This window comes from Phycodurus eques, chromosome 20 (assembly GCF_024500275.1).
Source record: "Phycodurus eques isolate BA_2022a chromosome 20, UOR_Pequ_1.1, whole genome shotgun sequence".
NCBI lineage: Eukaryota > Metazoa > Chordata > Actinopteri > Syngnathiformes > Syngnathidae > Phycodurus > Phycodurus eques.
Window position 1 is genome coordinate 15241248 of NC_084544.1, and position 23629 is coordinate 15264876.

A 23629-nucleotide genomic window follows, 5' to 3' on the forward strand; every position below is an offset into this window, starting at 1 on the left:
GGTGCCGTCTGCGTTTATCGTGGATGACTCGCTCATTCGGGACTTCCACGTTGCCCATCCAGGGGCCACGGGGCTGTTAAGGGGGGTGGGTACTGTCATGGGTGTGTGTTCCGGTTTTTGTCTTCCCCCTGTTTCATACACACCTGCTCCTGAGAGCATCTTCACTACCTGTGCCTCGTTCACCCAAATTACCCCTTGCATTTAACCTCGTGTCTCATTCCTTCTCGTCGCCAGTTCGTTGTACCTTGTCGTCGCGTTCCAGCATTCCTTGTTTCCACGTCAAAGACTCACAGTAAGACAAGACCCTGTTCCGATAATCAACCTCGCCTTTTTGCCTCATGTTTTTTGATACGGTTGCCTTTTTTGGATTGCCAGCCTGTGTACCGACCTCTGCCCGTATATTAAACCTCTCTGTTTTGAAACTGTCCATTTGTTTTGGAGTCGTGCATTTTTGGGTCCTATCCTCTGTTCCGTTCATGACAAAACATGCATGAATTGGAGACTCTAAATTGTCAGTAGGTGTGAATGTGAGTGTGAATGGTTGTTTGTTTGTATGTGCCCTGCGATTGGCTGGCAACCAGTTCAGGGTGTACCCCGCCTCCTGCCCAATGATAGCTGGGATAGGCTCCAGCACGCCCGCGACCCTCGGAGGTGAAGCGGCTCAGAAAATGGATGGATGGATGAGAAAAATTATGTGCATTTATTCAACAATTGTCCTTAAACTTTTCAACCATTTTCTCACGCACTTGTTCACGAAGAGGTGAACCTCACCCCATCTTTGTTTGTGAATGACTGAGTAATTCAGGGAAGCTCCTTTTATACCCAATCATGGCACCCACCTGTTCCCAATTAGCCTGGTCACCTGTGAGATGTTCCAAACAGGTGTTTGATGAGCATTCCTCAACTTTCTCAGTCTTTTTTGCCACCTGCCCCAGCTTTTTTGGAACATGTTGCAGCCATAAAATTCGAAATTAATGATTATTTGCTAAAAACAATCAAGTTTATAATTAAAGCTGATAAGGATCAGTTTGAACGTTAAATATCTTGTCTTTGTCGTGTATTCAATTAAATACAGGTTGAACATGATTTGCAAATCATTGTATTCTGTTTTTATTTATGTTTAACAAAACATCCCAACTTCATTGGAATTGGAGTTGTACTTTGGACTTTAGCCACATGAACATCAACAATTTACACTGTTGATGTTGCATATTCCGAAACAGAAAAGATTTAAGATATTTCATCTTCAGTGTCAGCAGTTTATTTTGCATTTTGTTCCCTTGCTAAACCCAATGTAATCTGAACTGTGAATTTAACACCAAGGTATGTACTGAATTGTGATTTTTGCCGTACCGTTACCGTGAATTTATATTTATATGGTTTCACGGTTATAACATTTAACATACCTGATGCACTGAAGATGACATAACATCATCTTTTTTTTTACTGTGACATTTTTACTGTGACATTTTTTTACTGTGACATTACCTTCACTGGGTGAACTTTGGATTATTCCCCTCCCAAATTTATATTGTACCTTTATTTGGAAGAAACACAGCAAACCAAGAGTGTTATCCACACATGTAGTGTAATGTAAAATTTTAAATAAAACATGGTATGAGGTGCAGACATGTTCACGCCCAGTTTGATGACTATGTCGCCATGTAGGCCAAATGATGCATCTTTTATGGGGAGGGTGTAACTCCCACCCGAGGAGAACCGGGTCTGCTGCATTTGTCGTCCCTTATTGTCAAATATCCTGAAAGACACGACAGAAATGACGGTCATTTCGGATAAACAGTCCAAATTCTTCCGTAAAACAATACGTTCTCACCGAATGATCCCAGGAACATCCATTCTATGAGGCACTGAGGTTGACAGGGCGAACGCCCGTTGGGATTCTGGATTTTGTTTTTGAGGAAAATGGACACCTGAATGAGAAAGCACAGTGGAGAAAGGATGCAGTGTTTTTATTTCAGCTGGTATCAGTGTTCACTTAGATAGCAAGGAACTCACGCGGATGTGCGTGTACTGCAAGAATGTGAGCAGCGTTTGTCGGAGAAGCTGGAATTCACCCGAAGTCATAGACGAGTATTCCTACTATGAAAAGAAATATGTCATGAATGTTACATACTGTAAAATGGCAGTTTATAATTGCCTATATGTCACTCAAGATGGCAGCAAAGTACTACATTTCTCTCAATGAAACTCCTCAACTCACTTCCACATTGCTCCTTGGCACCAAGAGGCCACAAGATGGTGGCAAAGCACTACATTTGTCTCAATGAAGCGCCTCAACTCGCTTCAACATAGTTCATTGGCACCAAGATGCCACAAGATGGTGCCAAAGTAATACTTTCATTGCTTTGGCTTGAGCACAAAAAACATATTTTTCATTGAGTAACAAAGGATAGGTTTCAAATAAAGTCCGTAAATAGGTGAGTTAGGTGAATGCCAAATATGCGTGGGTTCACTGTGTACAGGCAAGTCCAAATTTAGAGTTGCACTACTTCAGTGTAAGCACACGGATAAAGATGGTGCAGAGCTGGTCCACTGTTCCACGGCCAGGACGAAAACCACACTGCTCCTCCTGACTCTGAGATTCGACTTCCCGACGGACCCTCCTCTCCAGCACCTCTGAATAGACCTTAGCAGGGAGGTTGAGGAGTGTGATCCCCCAATAGTTGGAACACACCCTTCTTAAAAAGGCAGACCACCACCCCAGTCTGCCAATCCCGAGGCACTGTCCTCGATGTCCACGCGATGTTGCAGAGTCGTGTCAACCAGGACAGCCCCACAACATCCAGAGCCTTTAAGGAACTCTGGGCGATTCTCATCCACCCGAGGGCCTTGCCACCGCGGAGCTTTTTAACCACCTCGGTGACCTCAAACACAGAGATAGGAGAGCCCGCCTCAGAGAACCCAGACTCTGCTTCCTCATGTGAAGGCGTGTCGGTGGAATTGAGGAGTTCTTTGAAGTATTCTCCCTACCGGCTCAGAACGTCCCGAGTCGAGCTCAGCAGCGCCCCATCCCCACTATACGCAGTGTTGATGGTGCACTGCTTCCCCCTCCTGAGACGGTAGATGGTGGACCAGCATTTCCTCGACGCCGTCTGGAGGTCTTTCTCCATGGCCTAACCGAACTCCTCCCTTGCCCCAGTTTTGCTTCAGCGACTACCAAAGCTGCATTCCGCTTGGCCAGCCTGTACCTATCAGCTGTCTCAGGAGTCCCACAGGCCAAAAAGGCCCAACTGGACTCCTTCTTCAGCTTGATGGCATTCCTCACTGTTGGTGTCCACCAACGGGTTCGGGGATTGCCGTCACGACAGGCACCGACCACCTTACCGCCACAGCTCCGGTCGGCCGCCTCAGCAATGGAGGTGTGGAGCATGATCCACTCGGACTCGATGTCCCCCGCCCCCCCGGAACATGAGCAAAGTTCTGTCGGCGATGGGAGTTGAAACTCCTTCTGCAGGGGATTCTGCCAGATGTTCCCAGCAGACCCTCACAATACGTTTGTCTGTCAACTGATCACCGTTTGTCTGTCAACAGTTGACAGCTCCGCCACCTCTCTACACTTGAGTGTCCGCAAGTCTGATGACACGACCACAAAGTCGATCATCGAACTGCGACCAAGGGTGTCCTGGTGCCAAGTGCACGTGTGGACACCCTTATGCTTGAAGATGGTGTTCGGTATGGACAAGCAGTGATGAGCACAGTAGTCCAATAACAGAACACCGCTCGGGTTCCGATCGGGGGGCCCGTTCCTCCTAATCACGCCCTTCCAGGTCTCACTGCCCCAGCAGAATGATGGCGTCGCCAGCGGGAGCGCTCTCCAGCATCCCCTCCAAGGGCTCCAAAAAGGGCGGGTACTTTGAACTGCTGTTTGGTGCATAGGCACAAACAACAGTCAGGACCCGTCCCCCCACCCGAAGGCGGAGGGAGGCTACCCTCTCGTCCACCGCGGTGAACTCCAACGTCCAGGCGCCAAGCCGGGGGGAAATAAGTATACCCACACCTGCTCGGCGCCTCTCACCGTGGACAAGTCCAGAGTGGAAGAGAGTCCAACCCCTCTCGAGAGGACTGGTACAAGAGCCCAAGCTGTGTGTGGAGGCGAGTCCGACTATATCTAGTCGGAACTTCTCGACCTCACACACCAGCTCGGGCTCCTTCCCTGCCAGAGAGGTAACATTCCACGTCCTTAGAGCCAGCTTCTGTAGCCAGGGATCGGATCGCCAAGGTCCCCGCCTTCGGCCACCGCCCAGCTCACACTGCACCCAACCCCAGTGGCCCCTCCCACAGGTGGTGAGTCCATGGGAAGGGGGACCCACGTTACCCTTTCGGGCTGTGCCCGGCCGGGCCCCATGGGTGTAGGCCACCAGGTGCTCGCCCTCGAGTCCCACCTCCAGGCCTGGCTCTCGAGGCCTGCGTCCGGGCAAAGGAAACCTCAATCCATCAATATTTCTCATCATATGGGTCATTTAGCCGTGCTTTGTCTGGTCCCTCATCTAAGACCTGTTTGCCATGGGTGACTCTACCAGGGGCGTGAAACCCCAGACAACTTAGCTCGTAGGATCATTGAGACACACAAACCACTCCACCACGATAAGGTGACGGCTTCCAGGAGGGGTTGTTGTAGTTCTTTTTTTTCAATTAATTATTTTTTTTCTAATTATTAGCAATCTAGAGTGCTGAAAACGGCTTGTTCTCTTTGACGATGCAATGTTAACATGCCGTTTTTTGTTTTTTTTCTTCTAAATTCCTGAAAAGTGATGGGCGGCACGGTGACCGACTGGTTAGCACATCTGCCGCAGAGTTCTGAGGACCGGGGTACAAATCCCGACCCCGCCTGTGTGGTGTTTGCATGTTCTCCCCGTGTCTGCGTAGGTTTTCTCCGGGCAGTCCGGTTTCCTCCCATCTCCCAAAAACATGCGTGGTTGGTTGATTGAAGACTCTAAATTGCCCCTAGGTGTGAATGTGTGCTCGAATGGTTGTTTGTTTATATGCGCCCTGCGATTGGCTGGCGACCAGTTCAGGGTGTACCCCGCCTCTCGCCCGAAGATGGCTGGGATAGGCTCCAGCACACCCGTGACCCTTGTGAGGATAAAGCGGTACAGAAAATGGATGGATGAAAAGTGTTGGTTTTGGAATTGTGAGGATTTGGCCTGACACCTTTAAATCGTTCCGTGACCAGTACGATTTAAATTCATGAGTCAAAATTCCACTGTTTCTTATTGGTGGTCCCGAAATTCAAGTGTGAAATATGCGACCTCAAACTTTTTTATTCTGTACGTTCTAAGTAATGGGGATTACTGTATATTTTCTGTGGAACACACACAGAATAGAATTAATAAAATACATTTGTAAAAACATTAATTGAGAGAGAAAAACAAAAACAAAAAAAATCATACAATATGTATATAGGTTTATTAAAACATTTGAAATAAATTTAAAGTCTATGCTCCGATCCTGCCGCTTCCTCCGCCTTCAGTGCTTCAAGCTGCCTGTACAAGGCCGAGGTCAGGTCCACCTTGGGCCCCACATCCAGGTTCAACCCGGAGCCCCCAAAGTCAGTGTCCCCCAAGAAAAAACTGGACACGAGGTCCTCGTCGGGCCCCGTTGAGGGCACCGGGGCCGGTTCCACAAGCTGTGGTGCGGGCACTGCAAACACAAATAAAAACATAGGTCAGTTCTAAGACGTGAGTCATAAAACTACTTTCAAAATAATCTAACGATTGCCACTGCAATATTCTGCCTTTCCTAAGGTTGTATAATGCTCAGTTTGCTTTGAAACAGGGGTAATAACTGTACGTAGTCGTCAAGAATTTGGTACACAATGTAAAGATTTCAGTCCACTTTTCAGTTTAAAGCAAAATTATGGACAGAAGTACCAAGGAATATCAGAATCAGAATCATCTTTATTTGCCAAGTATGTCCAAAAAACACACACAGAATTTGTCTCCGGTAATTGGAGCCGCTCGAGTACGACAACAGACATTCAATTGACAGAGAACAGTTTTGAGACATAAAGACATTTGAGAAAAACAGTCGCTGAGCAATAATGGGTTGCTAGTTATCTGGTAATGGCGGTACATGTTTTTTTTTTTTTTTTGACAATTGTCCAAAAAGATTCAGAGTCCTCTAGCACTTAGAGCAGTTCGAATGACTAATATTGCAATAGCCCGGTGCAATGACCATTGTGCAAAGGGCGCCGAGACTTCAAGCGGTAGTCTGGGACAATGTTGATTGTGCAAATGTTGCAGATACTCCTCAGTCAGTGTGCAAATGGAGCAGATGCTACTCTGGCGTGAGTGGCCAGTACAGGTCAACAACAGATATGCAAATAGTGCAGCGTGGTGAGACTACAACAGTGAGTGCACGAGTAATATATAATTGGCCCAACAGAAATGTGACAACAAACTCAAGATAAAAAGACAAAAAATTGCCAGCATGTTGCAATGGAATAGTAGGTTAGGTGTTTAAGAAGTTGATCGCAAGAGGGAAGAAGCTGTTGGAATGTCTGCTAGTTCTAGTTTGCATTGATCAGTCGCGCCTACCTGAGGGAAGGAGCTGGAAGAGCTGGTGAGGGAGGGTCCAAGAGGATTTTGCAAGCTTCTGTCTTAGTTCTGGCAGCGTGCAAATCCTCAAGGGTGGGTAGGGGGGTACCGACAATCCTTTCAGCAGTTTTGATTGTCCGTTTCAGTCGGAGTTTGTCCTTTTTTGTAGCAGCACCAAACCAGACTGTGATGGAAGAACACAGGACTGATTCGATGACCGCTGTGAAGAACTGCCTCAGCAGCTCCTGTGGCAGGCCGTGCTTTCTCAGAAGCCGCAGGAAGTACATCCTCTGCTGGGCCTTTTTGAGGACAGAGTTGATGTTGATCGCCCACTTCAGGTCCTGAGAGACTGTAATTCCCAGTAACTTGAAGGTCTCAACAGTTGACACAAGGCAGCTGGATAGTGTGAGGAGCAGCTGTGGCGAAGGATGCCTCCTGAAGTCCACGATCATCTCTACAGTCTTGAGCGTGTTCAGCTCCAGGTTGTGTCGGCCGCACCGCAGCTCCAGCCGCTCCACTTCCTGTCGATATGCAGACTCGTCACCGTCCTTCATGAGTCCGATGATAGTGGTGTCATCTGCAAACTTCAGGAGTTTGACAGCCGGGTGCGTTGAGGTGCAGTCGTTCGTGTAGAGAGAGAAGAGCACCGGAGAGAGGACACAACCTTTGGGTGCCCCAGTGCTGATGCTACGTGTGGATGAGGTGGCCTCCCCCAGCCTCACCTGCTGTGTCCTGCCCGTCAGGAAACTGTAAATCCACTGGCGGATGGCAGGTGAGACGCTGAGCTGGAGAAGCTTGGAGTTCAGGGATGATGGTGTTGAACGCTGAGCTGCAGTCCACGAACATAATCCTCGCGTAGGTCCCTGCACTGTCGAGGTGTTTTAGGATGAAGTGCAGTCCCATGTTGACTGCATCATCCGCAGACCTGTTCGCTCAGGAGAAGTTCACGTCAGTCAGACATTGGTGTTCCTTGATCACAAATGTCAAATTTGTCGCTGCAAATTGGGGTGGCAGCAGGGGTGGCAAGGCTTTCTTTAAGGGTGGCATTTACCACCCTATCCCACCTCGGAAGATCAGGTCCGTCTCGTGCCCCTCATGTAGGATGCTGGTGCATGTCAGGCCCAGACACTGCAAACAAATGTAAAACATCAGTCTTCAATGAGACTACACAATCTAATGGGTTCCAGTGCAATGTAATGCCTATACTTAGGTTATATGATGCTCAGTTTTGACCTTCACCTAAACGCCATTGATGTCCAATGTATTAATATGTGAGGCTTTTATTTTGAAGTTGGTCCTTGCAGCACGTTGGCGGCGTGTTACCGTAATGCTTAGTATGAACAATCGTTGTTTCTGCTGGTTTGACTTTTTTACTGGAGGCTGGCACCGCAGTCACTTGTTGCACCCAACTTGCTCCACTGATCTCTTCTCCACAGGGGATTGCTGGCTCTCTACTGCTCTCTACTGACCAAAAGGATTACTGCAGCTATTTACACTGGAACAAAAACCTGTCAAATAAAGTGATCAGTGTTTGTGATATTAGAATTTTAACACTGCTATTCTATTTGTTTAGTTATTCCGTATTTTTAGGCTGTGATGTCAATTAAATAAAATTATCTATTAATTGTTTTGACACTATTGATAATTCAATATACCTCTATGTACATCCATCCATCCATTTTGCCAGGGGTGTCTTAAAATATATACAGCGATGTGAATTTTATAAAAATGAATATTGTAGAAAGTTCATTATTTCCGTAGTTCAAAGAGTAACTCATTTTATACAGATGAATTAAACACATGGAAAAACACGAGGCCACACATTCCCTCACCAATTTGATACTGAAAATCATTTACATTTTTTGGCATGTAATAATTGTAGTTTCTGGTGATGGTGAATTGTGGGTTAATTCTTGTTAGCTGTCCAGAGGTCAATCTCATTTTTTTCGCGGGCCACATTGCTGGTACAGTTTCTCTCAGAGTTGCATTATGACTGTGAAACCATATACATTTTTCATCTCCTCATTATAGTATAACAGAATCAGAATCAGAATCATCTTTATTTGCCAAGTATGTCCAAAACACACAAAGAATTTGTCTCCGGTAGTTGGAGCCGCTCTAGTACAACAGACAGTCAATTTACAGAACACTTTGGAGACATAAAGACATTGACAAAAAACAATTGTGCAAAAAGATGCAGAGTCCTCTAGCACTTAGAGCAGTTCGAATGACTAATATTGCAATAGTCCGGTGCAATAACCATTGTGCAAAGGGCGCTGAGACTTCAAGGAGTGTATGCGGTTTAAAGTGACGAGGAGTGCGGTCATCTGGGACAATGTTGGTTGTGCAAATGTTACAGATACTCCTCAATCAGTGTGCAAATGCAGCAGATGCTCCTCTGGCATGAGTATATGCAAATAGTGCAGCATGGCGAGACAACTACAGTGAGTGCACGAGTAATACATAATTGGCCCCACAGAAATGTGACAACGAACTCAAGTCAAAAAATTGCCAGCTTATTGTAATGGAATTATAGGTTAGGTGTTTAAGAAGTTGATCGCAAGAGGGAAGAAGCTATTGGAATGTCTACTAGTTCTAGTTTGCGTTGATCGGTAGCGCCTACCTGAGGGAAGGAGCTGGAAGAGCTGGTGACCGGGGTGCGGAGGGTCAGAGAGGATTTTGCACGCCCTTGTCTTAGTTCTGGCAGCGTGCAAGTCCTCAATGGTGGGTAGGGGGGTACCGACAATCCTTTCAGCAGTTTTGATTGTCCGTTGCAGTCGGAGTTTGTCCTTTTTTGTAGCAGCACCAAACCAGACTGTGATGGAAGAACACAGGACTGATTCGATGACCGCTGTGTAGAACTGTCTCAGCAGCTCCGGTGGCAGGCCGTGCTTTCTCAGAAGTCGCAGGAAGTACATCCTCTGCTGGGCCTTTTTGAGGACGGAGTTGATGTTGGTCGTCCACTTCAGGTCCTGAGAGATTGTAATTCCCAGGAACTTGAAGGTCTCGACGGTTGACACAAGGCAGATGGACAACGTGAGAGGCAGCTGTGGCGAAGGATGCCTCCTGAAGTCCACGATCATCTCTACAGTCTTGAGCGTGTAGAGAGAGAAGAGCAGCGGAGAGAGGACACAACCTTGGGGCGCCCCAGTGCTGATGCTGCGTGTGGATGAGGTGGCCTCCCCCAGCCTGACCTGCTGTGTCCTGCCTGTCAGAAAGCTGTAAATCCACTGGTAGATGGCAGGTGAGACGCTGAGCTGGAGAAGCTTGTTTGAAAGGAGTTCAGGGATGATGGTGTTGAACGCTGAGCTGAAGTCCACGAACAGGATCCTCGCGTAGGTCCCTGCACTGTCGAGGTGTTCTAGGATGAAGTGCAGTCCCATGTTGACTGCATCATCCGCAGACCTGTTCGCTTGGTAGGCAAACTGCAGGGAGTCCAAGGGGACCTGTGACACTCTTGAGGTGGTCCAGCACGAGACGTTCAAAGGACTTCATGACCACAGATGTCAAAGCGACAGGCCTATAGTCATTCAGACCAGAGATTGCAGGTTTCTTGGGGACTGGAATGATGGTGGAGATTTTGAAACAGGATGGAACTTCGCACATTTCCAAAGATCTGTTGAAGATCTGAGTGAAGACTGGAGCGAGCTGGTCCGCGCAGACGTTGAGGCAGGATGGGGACACATGGAGCCTGCCGCTTTGTTAATCTTCTGTTGTTTGAAGATGCGTCTCACATCCTGTTCATGGATGGTTAACGCAGAAGTCAGAGGTGTGGTTGTGGTCGCGGGTGCGGCCGGGTGGGTGTGTGGTGTGAAACTGTCCTTTTCAAATCTGCAGTAGAAGGTATTTAAGTCGTTGGCTAGTGTGCTATTGTTCTCAGCTTGGGGGGATCGTCGCTTGTAATTAGTCAGCGATTGGAATGCATGGCAGACTGATTTAGAGTCGTTTGCGCAAAACTGTTTTTCCAACTTTGCTGCATAGATCCTCTTTGCAATGTTAATTTCTTTAGTCAGCTGGTTTCTAGCTCGATTATACAGGGCCCTATCCCCGCTCTGATATACGTCTGTCTTAGCTTGGCGGAGCTGCTTAAGTTTAGCAGTGAACCACGGCTTGTTGTTGTTGAATGTGCGAAATGATTTTGTTGGTACACAAACCTCTTCACAGAAACTGATATAGGATGTGACAGTGTCCGTATATTCATCCAGGCTGCCAGCTGAATTTTCAAAGACACTCCAGTCTGTGCAGTCTATAAACAGCTTTGAAGTTCCATCTTGGCTTCATTGGTCCACTTTTTGACTGTTTTCACTGTAGGGTTCGCACATTTAAGTTCTTGCCTGTACGTCGGTATTAAGTGAATTAAGCAGTGATCAGACGAGCCCAGGGCTGCACGAGGTATAGCACGGTATGCGTTTTTTACTGTAGTGTAGCAGTGGTCTAAAGTATTATTTTCCCTGGTAGGACAGTCGATGTGCTGCTTGTATTTAGGGAGTTTGTGGTTGAGTTTAGCTTTGTTAAAGTCCCCGAGAATAATGAGGGGTGAGTCCGGGTGTTTTTTTTCAATTTCGTTGACTTGTTCGGCGAGCGTTAGCAATGCGGCGTTCGTGTTAGCTTGAGGCGTAATATAGACTCCAGCCAGTATGAACGATGCAAACTCACGTGGCGAGTAGAATAGTTTACAGTTTAAGAACAGCGACTCCAAATGCGGGCTGCAGTGTGTGCTGAGCACCGTGACGTCCGTACACCATTTTTCGTTGATATGGAGGCATATCCCGCCGCCCTTTGTTTTCCCCGATGATTCCATGTCGCGGTCCGCTCGATGAATGTTGAAGCCGGGAAGCATGACGGCGCCATCGGGTACAGCGTCGCAAAGCCAGGTCTCCGTGAAGCACATGGCCGCGGAACGTCCAAAGTCTTTACTGGTCTTTAACAGAAGATGAAGCTCGTCCATTTGGTTGGGTAGGGAGCGTACATTCGCGAGGTGGATCGACGGGAACGCCAATCTGTGTCCTCTCTTGCGGAGTTTCACCTGAATGCCGGCTCGTTTCCCTCTGTGGCGCCGCTTCCGTCTCCATGCGCCGAAAACCGCGGACGCCGCTCCGGTGAGTAACTCGGGGAAAAAACTGAGCGGATATTCAAAAGTTGGTGACAGAAAGTCCGGAGATGGTTAGCAGGTCTCCCCTTGTGTAAGTGAGTCGTGTAAGGTCTCCAAAGACGTGATGAAAAACACAAAAACAAAGACAATACTAGAGAGCGCGTTACCGAGGCGACCACACTGGTAGGCGCCATCTTGGCGCCTACCATATGCTTTACTTATGGATAACTAGCAAAAATAACTGCAATATTACCCTGCGATTGGCTGGCGACCAGTTCAGGGTGTACCCCGCCTCTCGCCCGGAGATAGCTGGGATAGGCTCCAGCATGCCAGCGACCCTGGTGAGGATAAGCGGAATGGGAGATGAATGAATGAATAACTGCAATATCTCAATGATATTATTTATTATCTCCAACGATTAGAAATTTTGGCAAAGCAAGAATCATGGAAATCGACAAAAACTATTTGGTTTCGGGGGCCACATCAACTGATGTGGCCGGCTGCATGCGGCCTCCGGGCCTTGAATTTGAGACCTGTGCAGTGGGCTATAAATATCTAAATCCTAAAATAAATAAATATATACGTAAATAAACAAATAAATACATACATACACACATGCATTTAAATAAATTGAAATACATTAAAAAATCCTCCAAATCTGAGACCATGGTCCTCAGTCGGAAAAGGGTGGCATGCCCTCTCCAGGTCGGGGATGAGATCCTGCCCCAAGTGGAGGAGTTCAAGTATCTTGGGGTCTTGTTCACGAGTGAGGGAAGAATGGAATGGGAGATCGACAGACGGATCGGTGCAGCGTCTGCAGTGATGCGGACTTTGTATCGGTCCGTTGTGGGAAAGAAGGAGCTAAGCCGAAAGGCGAAGCTCTCAATTTACCGGTCGATCTTTGTTCCTACCCTCACCTATGGTCATGAGCTGTGGGTCGTGACCGAAAGAACGAGATCCCGGATACAAGCGGCCGAAATGAGTTTCCTCCGCAGGGTGTCCGGGCTCTCCCTTAGAGAGAGGGTGAGAAGCTCGGTCATCCGGGAGGATCTCAGAGTAGAGCCGCTGTTCCTCCGCATTGAGAGGAGCCAGATGAGGTGGCTGGGGCATCTGATTCGGATGCCTCCCGGACGCCTCCCTGGTGAGGTGTTCCGGGCACGTCCCACCGGGAGGAGACCCCGGGGACGACCCAGGACACGCTGGAGAGACTACGTCCTTCGGCTGGCCTGGGAACGCCTCGGGATCCCTCCGGAAGAGCTGGATGAAGTGGCTGGGGAGAGGGAAGTCTGGGCGTCCCTGCTAAAGCTACTGCCCCCGCGACCCGACCCGGATAAGCGGTAGAAAATGGATGGATGGATGGAAATACATTAAAATAAATTCAAATAAAATCATGAAATATTTGAATGTGTGTATGGGTGTTTATTTGATTTCGGCACTTTTGATTTTCGTTTTTCTCAAAAATAAAATGTCACGAAAACGATATATACCGACATTACCTAAATTGTCATCTTTCTGTGATCTGTTCATGTCCATACATATTGATTTAAGATATATATATTTTTAAATTTGGTCTTTTTATCAGATACCCTATAGAAATGTCATTCCTCCACAATGGCATATTGATTAAAAATGTATTCATCTTGTGATGGTAATGACGTGATGGTAATGACATTTCAAAGTTTTAAGATAACTGTGCTATGCTGGTAGAGTTAGCTTAAAGTTTTCTCTTTAGCTAGCTAGTCCTGTACAACATTTTTATATGATTATCAAGTTTTTACAGGAAAATCTTTAAACATATTAACACTGCAAGTCATTTAGTACTGACATGCAATAAAACTATTATGTGACTGAAGGGTACAAATGAGGAAAAAACTTACTCTTGCAGTTATCAAATTGTCTGACACAGGGAAATAAATAATCTGATTTTGAATAAACTTTATTGATATGAAAATGGTCAATGTGGCGGTAATGACAGCAACTTTAAGGGACAGACTTAGTTTAGTAAAAATAAAAGACAGAATTTGAAATGTTTTGTATATATGATGAGAAATCATTAATTATTTTATATTTTAAGGAATTTATGGTAAAAGTTACAGCATTTTAGCATTTTTTTAGTAGAAAGATCGAGCTTCATATATCCAAACCTTGTGCTTGGGACAGGGTGACAATTGTAAAATACCACCATTAAACCGCTCAAAAAATGTCAACCTATACTAATATTAACATGAAATTTTAGACAACACATATAATTAGGCACACCCACTGCTGGTTATTGAAATAATCTATTTCAATATATTTTTTTCTTTAAATTTTACATCAAGGATACAAAATGGCCTGTAATCAAATCAACACCCATATATGACTTCTCTACCTGAGTTATGAAATAAATGAAGTTTTCCACAATACTCAAATTCATTGAGATGCATTTTTATACACAAATATTGAAGGATGTGATAAAAGGCAAGAATAAATTAAGAGAAAAGTGATGAATAAAAAAATACATTCTCTATCAAATATTTCCCAAAAAGTTTTCAATGACTTATTTTTTTCAACCATGGTGTTAAATAAGATAATTTCCCATAAACAACAAAGCTGGGTTTGGAGCAAATCCTCATCTCCTGATAAATGTGGTATTTTTCCAAAGAAGTTGTACCAAGAAGAAATGTCTTTATTCATCTCGAAGGCGTCCAATTGAATACAAATTTTATTTCTGCATATCAACCCAAAATATCTTAAAAACAAATGATGAATGATTATTAAAGAGGATTTCATTCCATAATTGGTAAAAGAGTATTCATTTTCAACTTGTAATCATGATTCCATATATATTTTCTCAATCTATTTGGTGCATGATTTTATGAGCACTCTTTAACTTTATTGATGAAACAATACCAGCCATCCACAATATCTTCCCATCGAGATTTCCCCCGACAGGCTCATTCCAGCACATTAGGCCACATGAGGCCAGTGAGCTTGAGCGTCACCGTGGCTGATCCTTATCCTGACCACCTGTTGCATCTTAGTTTTTTCTGCAGAGCCATGCTCAGATAAGAGCATGGAACCAAACCGCTGCAGAAAGCTGCAGAAGTGTGGTCTGAAAATGACAGAAAAAGAGGTACAGGCAATATGCTAAAGCAGGTGCTCACTTATCTTAGGTTGGGAGTCTGTAAAATTATTAAGTGCACACCTGCATGTGGGCATGGAATTCTCCAGAGCTTCACAGATTGCCACTGGAATTCTGTTACACTGCATGTCGATATCACAGCGCTGGTGGATGTTGTTCCATGCCCAAGAAGGTTAAGGCAGTGCTGGAAAATAATGGTGGCTGCAAAAAATACAATATTGCTGTTTTGGGCACAATTTGAACATTTTCAGCGAGGGGTGTATTCACTTTTGTTGCCATTGGTTTAGACATTAATGGCTGTGTGTGGAGTTATTTTGAGGGAAGACTACATTTTCACTGTTGTACATACTGTACATTAACTGCAGTGTAGCTAAGTGTCTTTTTTTCAGTGTTGTACCATTATTTACAAAAATGTGACACGTGAACTCCCGTTTGTGACATACTGTACTGTATAGGATCAACCACTATGTGTTTCTGTCCCTTCCCGTTGACAGTGATGAATGACATTGTCGGGACCATGTTCAGTAAAGCCTTCAAGGATGAACTTTTGAAACCGCAGCTGCTGTATTCACACAGGACAATGAAAGTCGTACTAACTCGCTTGGCACATGTTTCGATCATGAAGCTGAAGACGGTCAGCATGGAGAAGGTAACAATCACATCGGAAACCGTTCTCAGTATGGAACACCAATGTAGGCTACTGTTACAATGATGAACATATTCAATGAATACCTCTATGACAGTGCCAATCAAAACTGATCATGAGAACAAATGAGCAACATAAAATTGGCAAAATCGTGCACATTTCCCAGGTTTAACGTATGTTTTGTGCGTTTTCAAACAGCTCTATGAGCTGATGATCATGGCCTTCAAGTATCAAGTCTTCCACTGTCCGCGCCCTAATGACCTTCTGCTCATCTCCATCCATCCATCCATTTTCTGAGCCGCTTCTCCTCACTAGGGTCGCGGGTGTGCTGGAGCCTATCCCAGCTGTCATCGGGCAGGAGGCGGGGTACACCCTGAACTGGTTGCCAGCCAATCGCAGGGCACATACAAACAGACAACCATTCGCACTCATCGTCACACCTACGGGCAATTTAGAGTCTCCAATTTATGCATGTTTTTGGGATGTGGGAGGAAACCCACACAGGCACGGGGAGAACATGCAAACTCCACACGGGGATTGAACCCGGGTCCTCAGAACTGTGAGGCTGACGCTCTAACCAGTCGGCCACCGTGCCGCCTCTGCTCATCTCATACAACCATATCGACACCATCAGGGAATTTGTGAAAGACACTCCTGCCGTTGAGAACAAAGTGGATGAAACTCATAGGAAGATCATTGAGGTCGACCTGAGCCAGTCTGTTCAGAATTCAATGAACCCCCCGTGGTAAAGATATGGTCACAATATGTTCACAATCGCTGAAAACCCATAATCTATTGAGACCTTATAAAACAAATGATTTAAAGACATTTTAATTGATTAAAACACACTTTTTAAAGTATTCCTTAGCACCTGTTCTCACGCTCTCACTTGCACATTCTCCAAATAAGTGGCTTGTTTCATGCTGTTTATTTTGTCACTCCCAGTTAAAGTTTACTGTAAAACTGAAGCATAAAACAAAAGAATTAAACACCAAAATGTTCTAACAAACCATATAGTTTCACCTATTGAAAGTCCACTAGCTAAATGCGAACATATAATGTGACATGCCATAGATGGGCCAACGGACATGAGCATAGGTTTTACGGTATCATAAACCTTAAAACAACTGCTACTTGAACAGACACAGAGCAGCAATACATACAAACAGAGCATGCAGTATATTATTACAGGCATATACAATATTCTCTCGACTTTCTGACAACCATAACTATTACTGGCTTTGTTGGGGACCTTCTCTGCCTCGATCGCTATCCGTGTACTTACACTGAAGTAGTGCAACTCTAAATTTGGACTTGCCTGTACACATTGAACCCACGCATATTTGGCATTCACCTAATTCACCTATTTACGTACTTTATTTGAAACCTATCCTTTGTTACTCAATGAAAAATTGTTTTTTTGTGCTCAAGCCAAAGCAATGAAAGTATGACTTTGGCACCATCTTGTGGCCTCTTGGTGCCAAGAAGCAATGTGGAAGTGAGTTGAGGAGTTTCATTTAGACAAATGTAGTACTTTGCTGCCATCTTGAGTGACATATAGGCAATTATAAACTGCCATTTTACAGTATGTCACATCCATGACTTCTTTCTTTTAATTGGAGGTGTACTTGTCTGTGACTTCGGGTGAATTCCAGCTTCTCCGACAAACGCTGCTCACATTCTTGCAGGACACGCACATCCACGTGAGTTCCTTGCTATCTAAGTGAACACTGATATCAGCTGAAATAAAAACACTGCGTCCTTACTCCACTGTGCTTTCTCATTCAGGTGTCCATTTTCCTCAAAAACCACCTGGTGGTGGGGCTCGAACGCGAGCGCCTGGTGGCCGGGGTGCAGGACCGGTCGGGCACAGCCCGAAAGGGTAACGTGGGTCCCCCTTCCCATGGACTCACCACCTGTGGGAGGGGCCACTGGGGTTGGGTGCAGTGTGAGCTGGGCGGTGGCCGAAGGCGGGGACCTTGGCGATCCGATCCCTGGCTACAGAAGCTGGCTCTAAGGACGTGGAATGTTACCTCTCTGGCAGGGAAGGAGCCCGAGCTGGTGTGTGAGGTCGAGAAGTTCCGAGTAGATATAGTCGGACTCGCCTCCACACACAGCTTGGGCTCTGGTACCAGTCCTCTCGAGAGGGGTTGGACTCTCTTCCACTCTGGACTTGTCCACGGTGAGAGGCGGCGAGCAGGTGTGGGTATACTTATTTCTCCCCGGCTTGGCACCTGGACATTGGGGTTCACCGCGGTGGACGAGAGGGTAGCCTCCTTCCGCCTTCGGGTGGGTGGACGGGTCCTGACTGTTGTTTGTGCCGATGCAACAAACAGCAGTTCAGAGTACCCACCCTTTTTGGAGTCCTTGGAGGGGATGCTGGAGAGCGCTCCCGCTGGGGACTCCATCGTTCTGCTGGGGGATTTCAATGCTCACGTGGGCAATGACAGTGAGACCTGGAAGGGCGTGATTGGGAAGAACGGCCCCCCCGTTCAGAACCAGAGCGGTGTTCTGTTATTGGACTTCTGTGCTCGTCACGGATTGTCCATAACGGACACCATGTTCAAGCATAAGGGTGTCCCCACGTGCACTTGGCACGAGCACACCCGAGGTTGCAGTTCAATGATCAACTTTGTGGTCGTGTCACCGGACTTGCGGCCACATGTCTTGGACACTCGGGTGAAGAGAAGGGTGGAGCTGTCAAGTCATCACCACCTGGTGATGAGTTGGCTCCGATGGTGGGGGAAGATGCCGGTCCGACGTGGCAGGCCCAAACGTATTGTGAGGGTCTGCTGGTAACGTCTGGCAGAATCCCCTGTCAGAAGGAGTTTCAACTCCCACCTCCGACAGAACTTTGCTCATGTTCAGGGTGAGGCGAGTCTGAGTGGACCATGTTCCGCGCCTCCATTGCTGAGGCGGCCGACTGGAGCTGTAGCCGTAAGGTGGTCGGAGCCTGTCGTGGCGGAAATCCCCGAACCCGTTGGTGGACACCAACGGTGAAGGATGCCGTCAAGCTGAAGAAGGAGTCCTATCGAGCCTTTTTGGCCTGTGGGACTCCTGAAGCAGCTGATGGGTACCGGCTGGCCAAGCGGAATGCAGCTTTGGTGGTCGCTGAAGCAAAAACTCGGGCATGGGAGGAGTTCGGTGAGGTCATGGAGAAAGACTTCCGGACGGCTTCGAGGAAATTCTGGTCCACCATTCTGCGTCAGGAAAGGAAAGCAGTGCACCACTAATACTGTGTATAGTGGGGATGGGGCGCTGCTGACCTCGACTCGGGACGTTGTGAGTCGTTGGGGAGAATACTTAGAAGACGTCCTCAATTCCACCGACACGCCTTCCCATGAGGAAGCAGAGTGTGGGTTCTCTGAGGCGGGCTGTCCTATCTCTGGGTTTGATCTTTGATATATCTCTTGCCACCAAGGAGCTTTTTAACGACCTCGGTGGCAAGGCCCTGGGGGTGGATAAGATTCGCCCGGATTTCCTAAAGGATCTGGATGTTGTGGGGCTTTCCTGGTTGACACGCCTCTGCACCATCGCGTGGACATCGGGGACAGTGCCTCTGGATTGGTAGACTGGGGTGGTGGTCCCCCTTTTTAAGAAGGGGGACTGGAGGGTGTGTTCCATCTACAGTGGGATCACACTTCTCAGCCTCCCTGGTAAGGTCTATTCAGGGGTGGTGGAGAGGAGGGTCCGTCGAGAAGTTGAATCTCAGATTCAGGAGGAGCAGTGTGGTCTTCTGGCTGGCCGTGGAAGACTGGACCAACTCTACACCCTCGGCAGGGTCCTCGAGGGTGCATGGGAGTTCGCCCAACCAGTCTACATGTGTTTTGTGGACTTGGAGAAGGCGTTCGACCGTGTCCATCGGGGGGGTCCTGTGAGGGGTGCTTCGGGAGTATGGGGTACCGAACCCCCTGATACGGGCTGTTTGGTCCCTGTACGACTGGAGTCAGAGTTTGGTCCGCATATCCGGCAGTAAGTCGGACTCGTTCCCGGTCAGGGTTGGACTCCACCAAGGCTACCCTTTGTTACCGATTCTGTTCATAACTTTTAGGGACAGAATTTCTCGGCGCAGCCAAGGCATAGAGGCGGTCCGGTTTGGTGGCCTCAGTATTGGATCTCTGCTTTTTGCTGATGATGTGGTTCTGTTGGCTTCATCAAGCCGTGACCTCCAACTCTCACTGGAGCAGTTTGCAGCCGAGTCTGAAGCGGCTGGGATGAGAATCAGCACCTCCAAATCTGAGACCATGGTCCTCAGTCGGAAAAGGGTGGCGTGCCCTCTCCAGGTGGGGGATGAGATCCTGCCCCAAGTGGAGGAGTTCAAGTATCTTGGGGTGTTGTTCACGAGTGAGGGAAGAATGGAACGGGAGATTGACAGGCGGATCGGTGCAGCGTCTGCAGTGATGCGGACTTTGTATCGGTCCGTTGTGGTAAAGAAGGAGCTAAGCTGAAAGGCGAAGCTCTCGATTTACCGGTCAATCTACGTTCCTATCCTCACCTATGGTCACGAGCTGTGGGTCGTGACCGAAAGAACAAGATCCAGGATACAAGCGGCCAGAATGAGTTTCCTCCGCAGGGTGTCCGGGCTCTCCCTTAGAGATAGGGTGAGAAGCTCGGTCATCCGGGATGATCTCAGAGTCGAGCCGCTGCTTCTTCACATTGTGAGGAGCCAGAAGAGGTGGCTGGGGCATCTGATGCTCACATACTGAGCCCCCAAAGTCTCTGGCCCCCAATTCAAAATTGGGCACGAGGTCCGTGGCTGGCCCTTTTGAAGGCGCCGGGGCCGGCAGAGCAAGCTCTGGTGCAGGCACTGCAAAAACAAATACATAAGTACAGGAGCTGTTGAGGCAGTTCTCACCAGCAGTCATTGAATCAGTCCTGTGTTCATCCATCACAGTCTGGTTTGGTGCTTCCACCAAAAAAGGACAAACTCCGACTGCAACGGTCACTCAAAACTACTGACAAAATTGTCAGTAACCCCCTATCTGCCCTTGAGGACTTGCATGCTGGAAGAAGTAAGACATGAGCGTGCAAAATCCTCTTGGACCCTCCACATCCTGGTCACCACCTCTTCCAGCTCCTTCCCTCAGGGAGGCGCTATCGAACAATGCAAACTAAAACTAGCAGACATTCCAATAGGTTCTTCCCTCGTGCCATTAACTTCTTAAACAGTTAACTTCCAATTCATTTGTAACATGCTGCCATTTTTGTCTTGAGATTCTTGTCACATCTCTGTCGGGCCAATTATACATTATTCGTGCTCTCACTGTCGTAATCTTGCCACTCGGCACTACTTTCATATCTGTTGTTGACCAATACTGGCCACTTGTGCTTGAGAAGTATCTGCACCATTTGCACAATTGACACTGTTCCAGATTATCGCACTGCAAGTCACTTTAAACATGCATACATACATACATGCATACATTTCTTGAAGTCCTTGCACAATTTGCACAACAGTCACTGTAACAGACTATTGTTCTATTAGTCATTTCAAACTGCTCTAAATTGCTAGAGGACTCGACATCATTTGCACAATTGTCCAAAAAAAAGTCTCGTTATTACCACATAACTGGTAACCATTTATTTCAGTAGTTCAATTGAAAGAATTAATTTCATGTATTAATATAGTGCAGATTTTTTTGAAAAAAATTGGATTCTATCTAAAAGCAGATGACAAACCCAAATTTACCACCAAAAATTAAAATATAAACACTCAAAATGACTTTTTTTACATATAGAAATTAGGTCATAATTGGACATTTGAAAAGTTTTTTTTTCCGAATAAAATGATTGAACGTTTTTACCATTTGTTGAGATGCACTTAAATATTCATTGCAGAGATGCGCCTAATATTTTGCCACGCTCCTAAATCTACCGGGAAATGGGGTCACCCCAATATGAGAAACATCTCTCAGTATGATGTCGTGTAGTTGTCCAGAATAGAATATGATCACAGCAGCTTCTACTTTCTTTGTGGCCCTAATATTCCTTGGTACTTTTCTGTCCATAATTTCATCTTTAACTGAAAGGTTGACTGACGTTGTTTACCAACACCACCTCAAATTTGACGACGGCTAACAGTTTATACCTCTGGTTTCAAACCAAACTGAGCATTATATAAACTTCGTAAAGGCAGAATACGGCACTGGCTATCATTCGATTATTTTGAAAGTAGTCTCATGACTCACATCTCAGAACTGACGGATGTTATGTATTTGTGTTTGCAGTGTCTGCACCTGAGCTCGCTCTGCCGGGCCCCACGCCTTTCACCAACAACCAGCACTAGGGGCAAAACGCGGACCTGAGCTCAATTTTTGAATTGGGAGACTTGACAACATGGAGCCTGGATGTGGGGCCCAAAGCGGACCTAACCTCTGCCTTGTTCAGGGAGCGAGAAGCATTGGAGGCGGGAGAAGCCGCCGAGGCGTCCTCCCTCTCCTCCTCTTCAACATGCACCTCTATCCTGCATGATGAGCCCAAGGCGGACCTGATCTCCGCTATGTTTGAGATGAGAGACTTTCAGGTGATGGTTTTGGCCCAGGCGTCCTCTCACTCATCAAAATGGAGCACTGGCCTGGATGTGGGACCAGTGGTGGCCCTGACCTCTGCCCTATTGAAGGAGCTGGAAGACTTGCCTTGGAGGCGGCCGAAGCGGCCGAGGCGTCCACCTCCTCGTCCACGTGCCGCAAAGTCCATATGGCCGAGACAGCGAGCGTGCAGGGGTGGCTTCACCCTGATTCAGAATGGAAAATATACACAGTATCTAACCACAGACATACATTTCTTCCCTATTTCAAAGATTTTTTATAAAATGTGCATAACCTATGAATTTATTTTTTTCCATCCATCTTCTACCGCTTATCCAAGGTCGGGTCACGGGGGCAGTAGCTTTAGCAGGGACGCCCAGACTTCCCTTTCCCCAGCCACTTCATCCATCTCTTCCGGGGGGATCCCGAGGCGTTCCCAGGCCAGCCGAAAGACGTTGTCTCTCCAGCGTGTCCTGGGTCGTCCCCGGGGTCTCCTCCCGGTGGGACGTGGGACCTCCCGGGGGAACACCTCACCAGGGAGGCGTCCGGGAGGCATCCGAATCAGATGCCCCAGCCACCTCATCTGGCTCCTCTCGATGTGAAGGAGCAATGGCTCTACTCTGAGATCCTCTCGGATAACCGAGCTTCTCACCCTATCTCAAAGGGAGAGCCCGGACACCCTGCGAAGGAAACTCATTTCGGCCGCTTGTATCCGGGATCTCGTTTGGTCTCAGATTTGGAGGTGCTGATTCTCATCCCAGCCGCTTCACACTCGGCTGCGAACTGCTCCAATGAGAGTTGGAGGTGACGGCTTGATGAAGCCAACAGAACCACATCATCTGCAAAAAGCAGAGATGCAATACCACCAAACCGGACCCCCTCTATGCCTCGGCTGCGCCAAGAAATTCTGTCCCTAAAAGTTATGAACAGAATCGGTGACCAAGGGCAGCCTTGGCGGAGTCCGACTTACTGCCGGATATGCGGACAGGACAGCCCTACAACATCCAGAGCCTTGAGGAACTCTGGGCGAATCTCATCCACCACCAGGGCCTTGCCACCGAGGAGCTTTTGAACCACCTCGGTGACCTCAACCCCAGAGATAGGAGCGCCCGCCTCAGACAACCTAGACTCTGCTCCCTCATGGGAAGGCGTGTCGGTGGAATTGAGGAGGTCTTCGAAGTATTCTCTCCACCGGCTCACAACGTCCCGAGTCGAGTTCAGCAGCGCCCCATCCACTACACACAGTGTTGATGGTGCACTGCTTTCCCCTCCTGAGACGTCGGATGGTGGACCAGAATTTCCTCGAAGCCGTCCGGAAGTGTTTCTCCATGGCCTCAACGAACTCCTCCCATGCCCGAGTTTTTGCTTCAGCGACCACCAAAGCTGCATTCCGCCTGGCCAGCCGGTACCCATCAGCTGCCTCAGGAGTCCCACAGGCCAAAAAGTCCCGATAGGACTCCTTCTTCAGCTTGACGGCATCCCTCACCATTGGCGTCCACCAACGGGTTCTGGGATTGCCGCCACGACAGGCACCGACCACCTTCCGGCAACAACTCCGGTCGGCCGCATCAGCAATGAAGCGCGGAACACGGTCCACTCGGACTCGCCTCCCCCTGAACATGAGCAAAGTTCTGTCGGAGGTGGGAGTTGAAACTCCTTCTGACAGGAGATTCCGCCAGACGT

General features: G+C 47.5%; 1 protein-coding gene and 1 pseudogene across 1 annotated transcript in view; one reads left to right on the plus strand and one right to left on the minus strand.

Moving 5' to 3' along the window:
- The window catches only part of LOC133396153 (protein OSCP1-like), a 112094-nt pseudogene that overhangs the window by 7409 nt on the left and 81056 nt on the right, over positions 1–23629 (minus strand).
- Positions 15270–23629, plus strand: part of LOC133396121 (protein OSCP1-like) — a 50157-nt gene continuing 41797 nt past the window's right edge. The window contains exons 1-4 of the mRNA XM_061665606.1: positions 15270–15422; positions 15618–15682; positions 16018–16120; positions 17042–17142. Coding sequence (XP_061521590.1) covers positions 15270–15422; positions 15618–15682; positions 16018–16120; positions 17042–17142 — 422 coding nt within the window. The remainder of the gene's footprint in view (positions 15423–15617; positions 15683–16017; positions 16121–17041; positions 17143–23629) is intronic.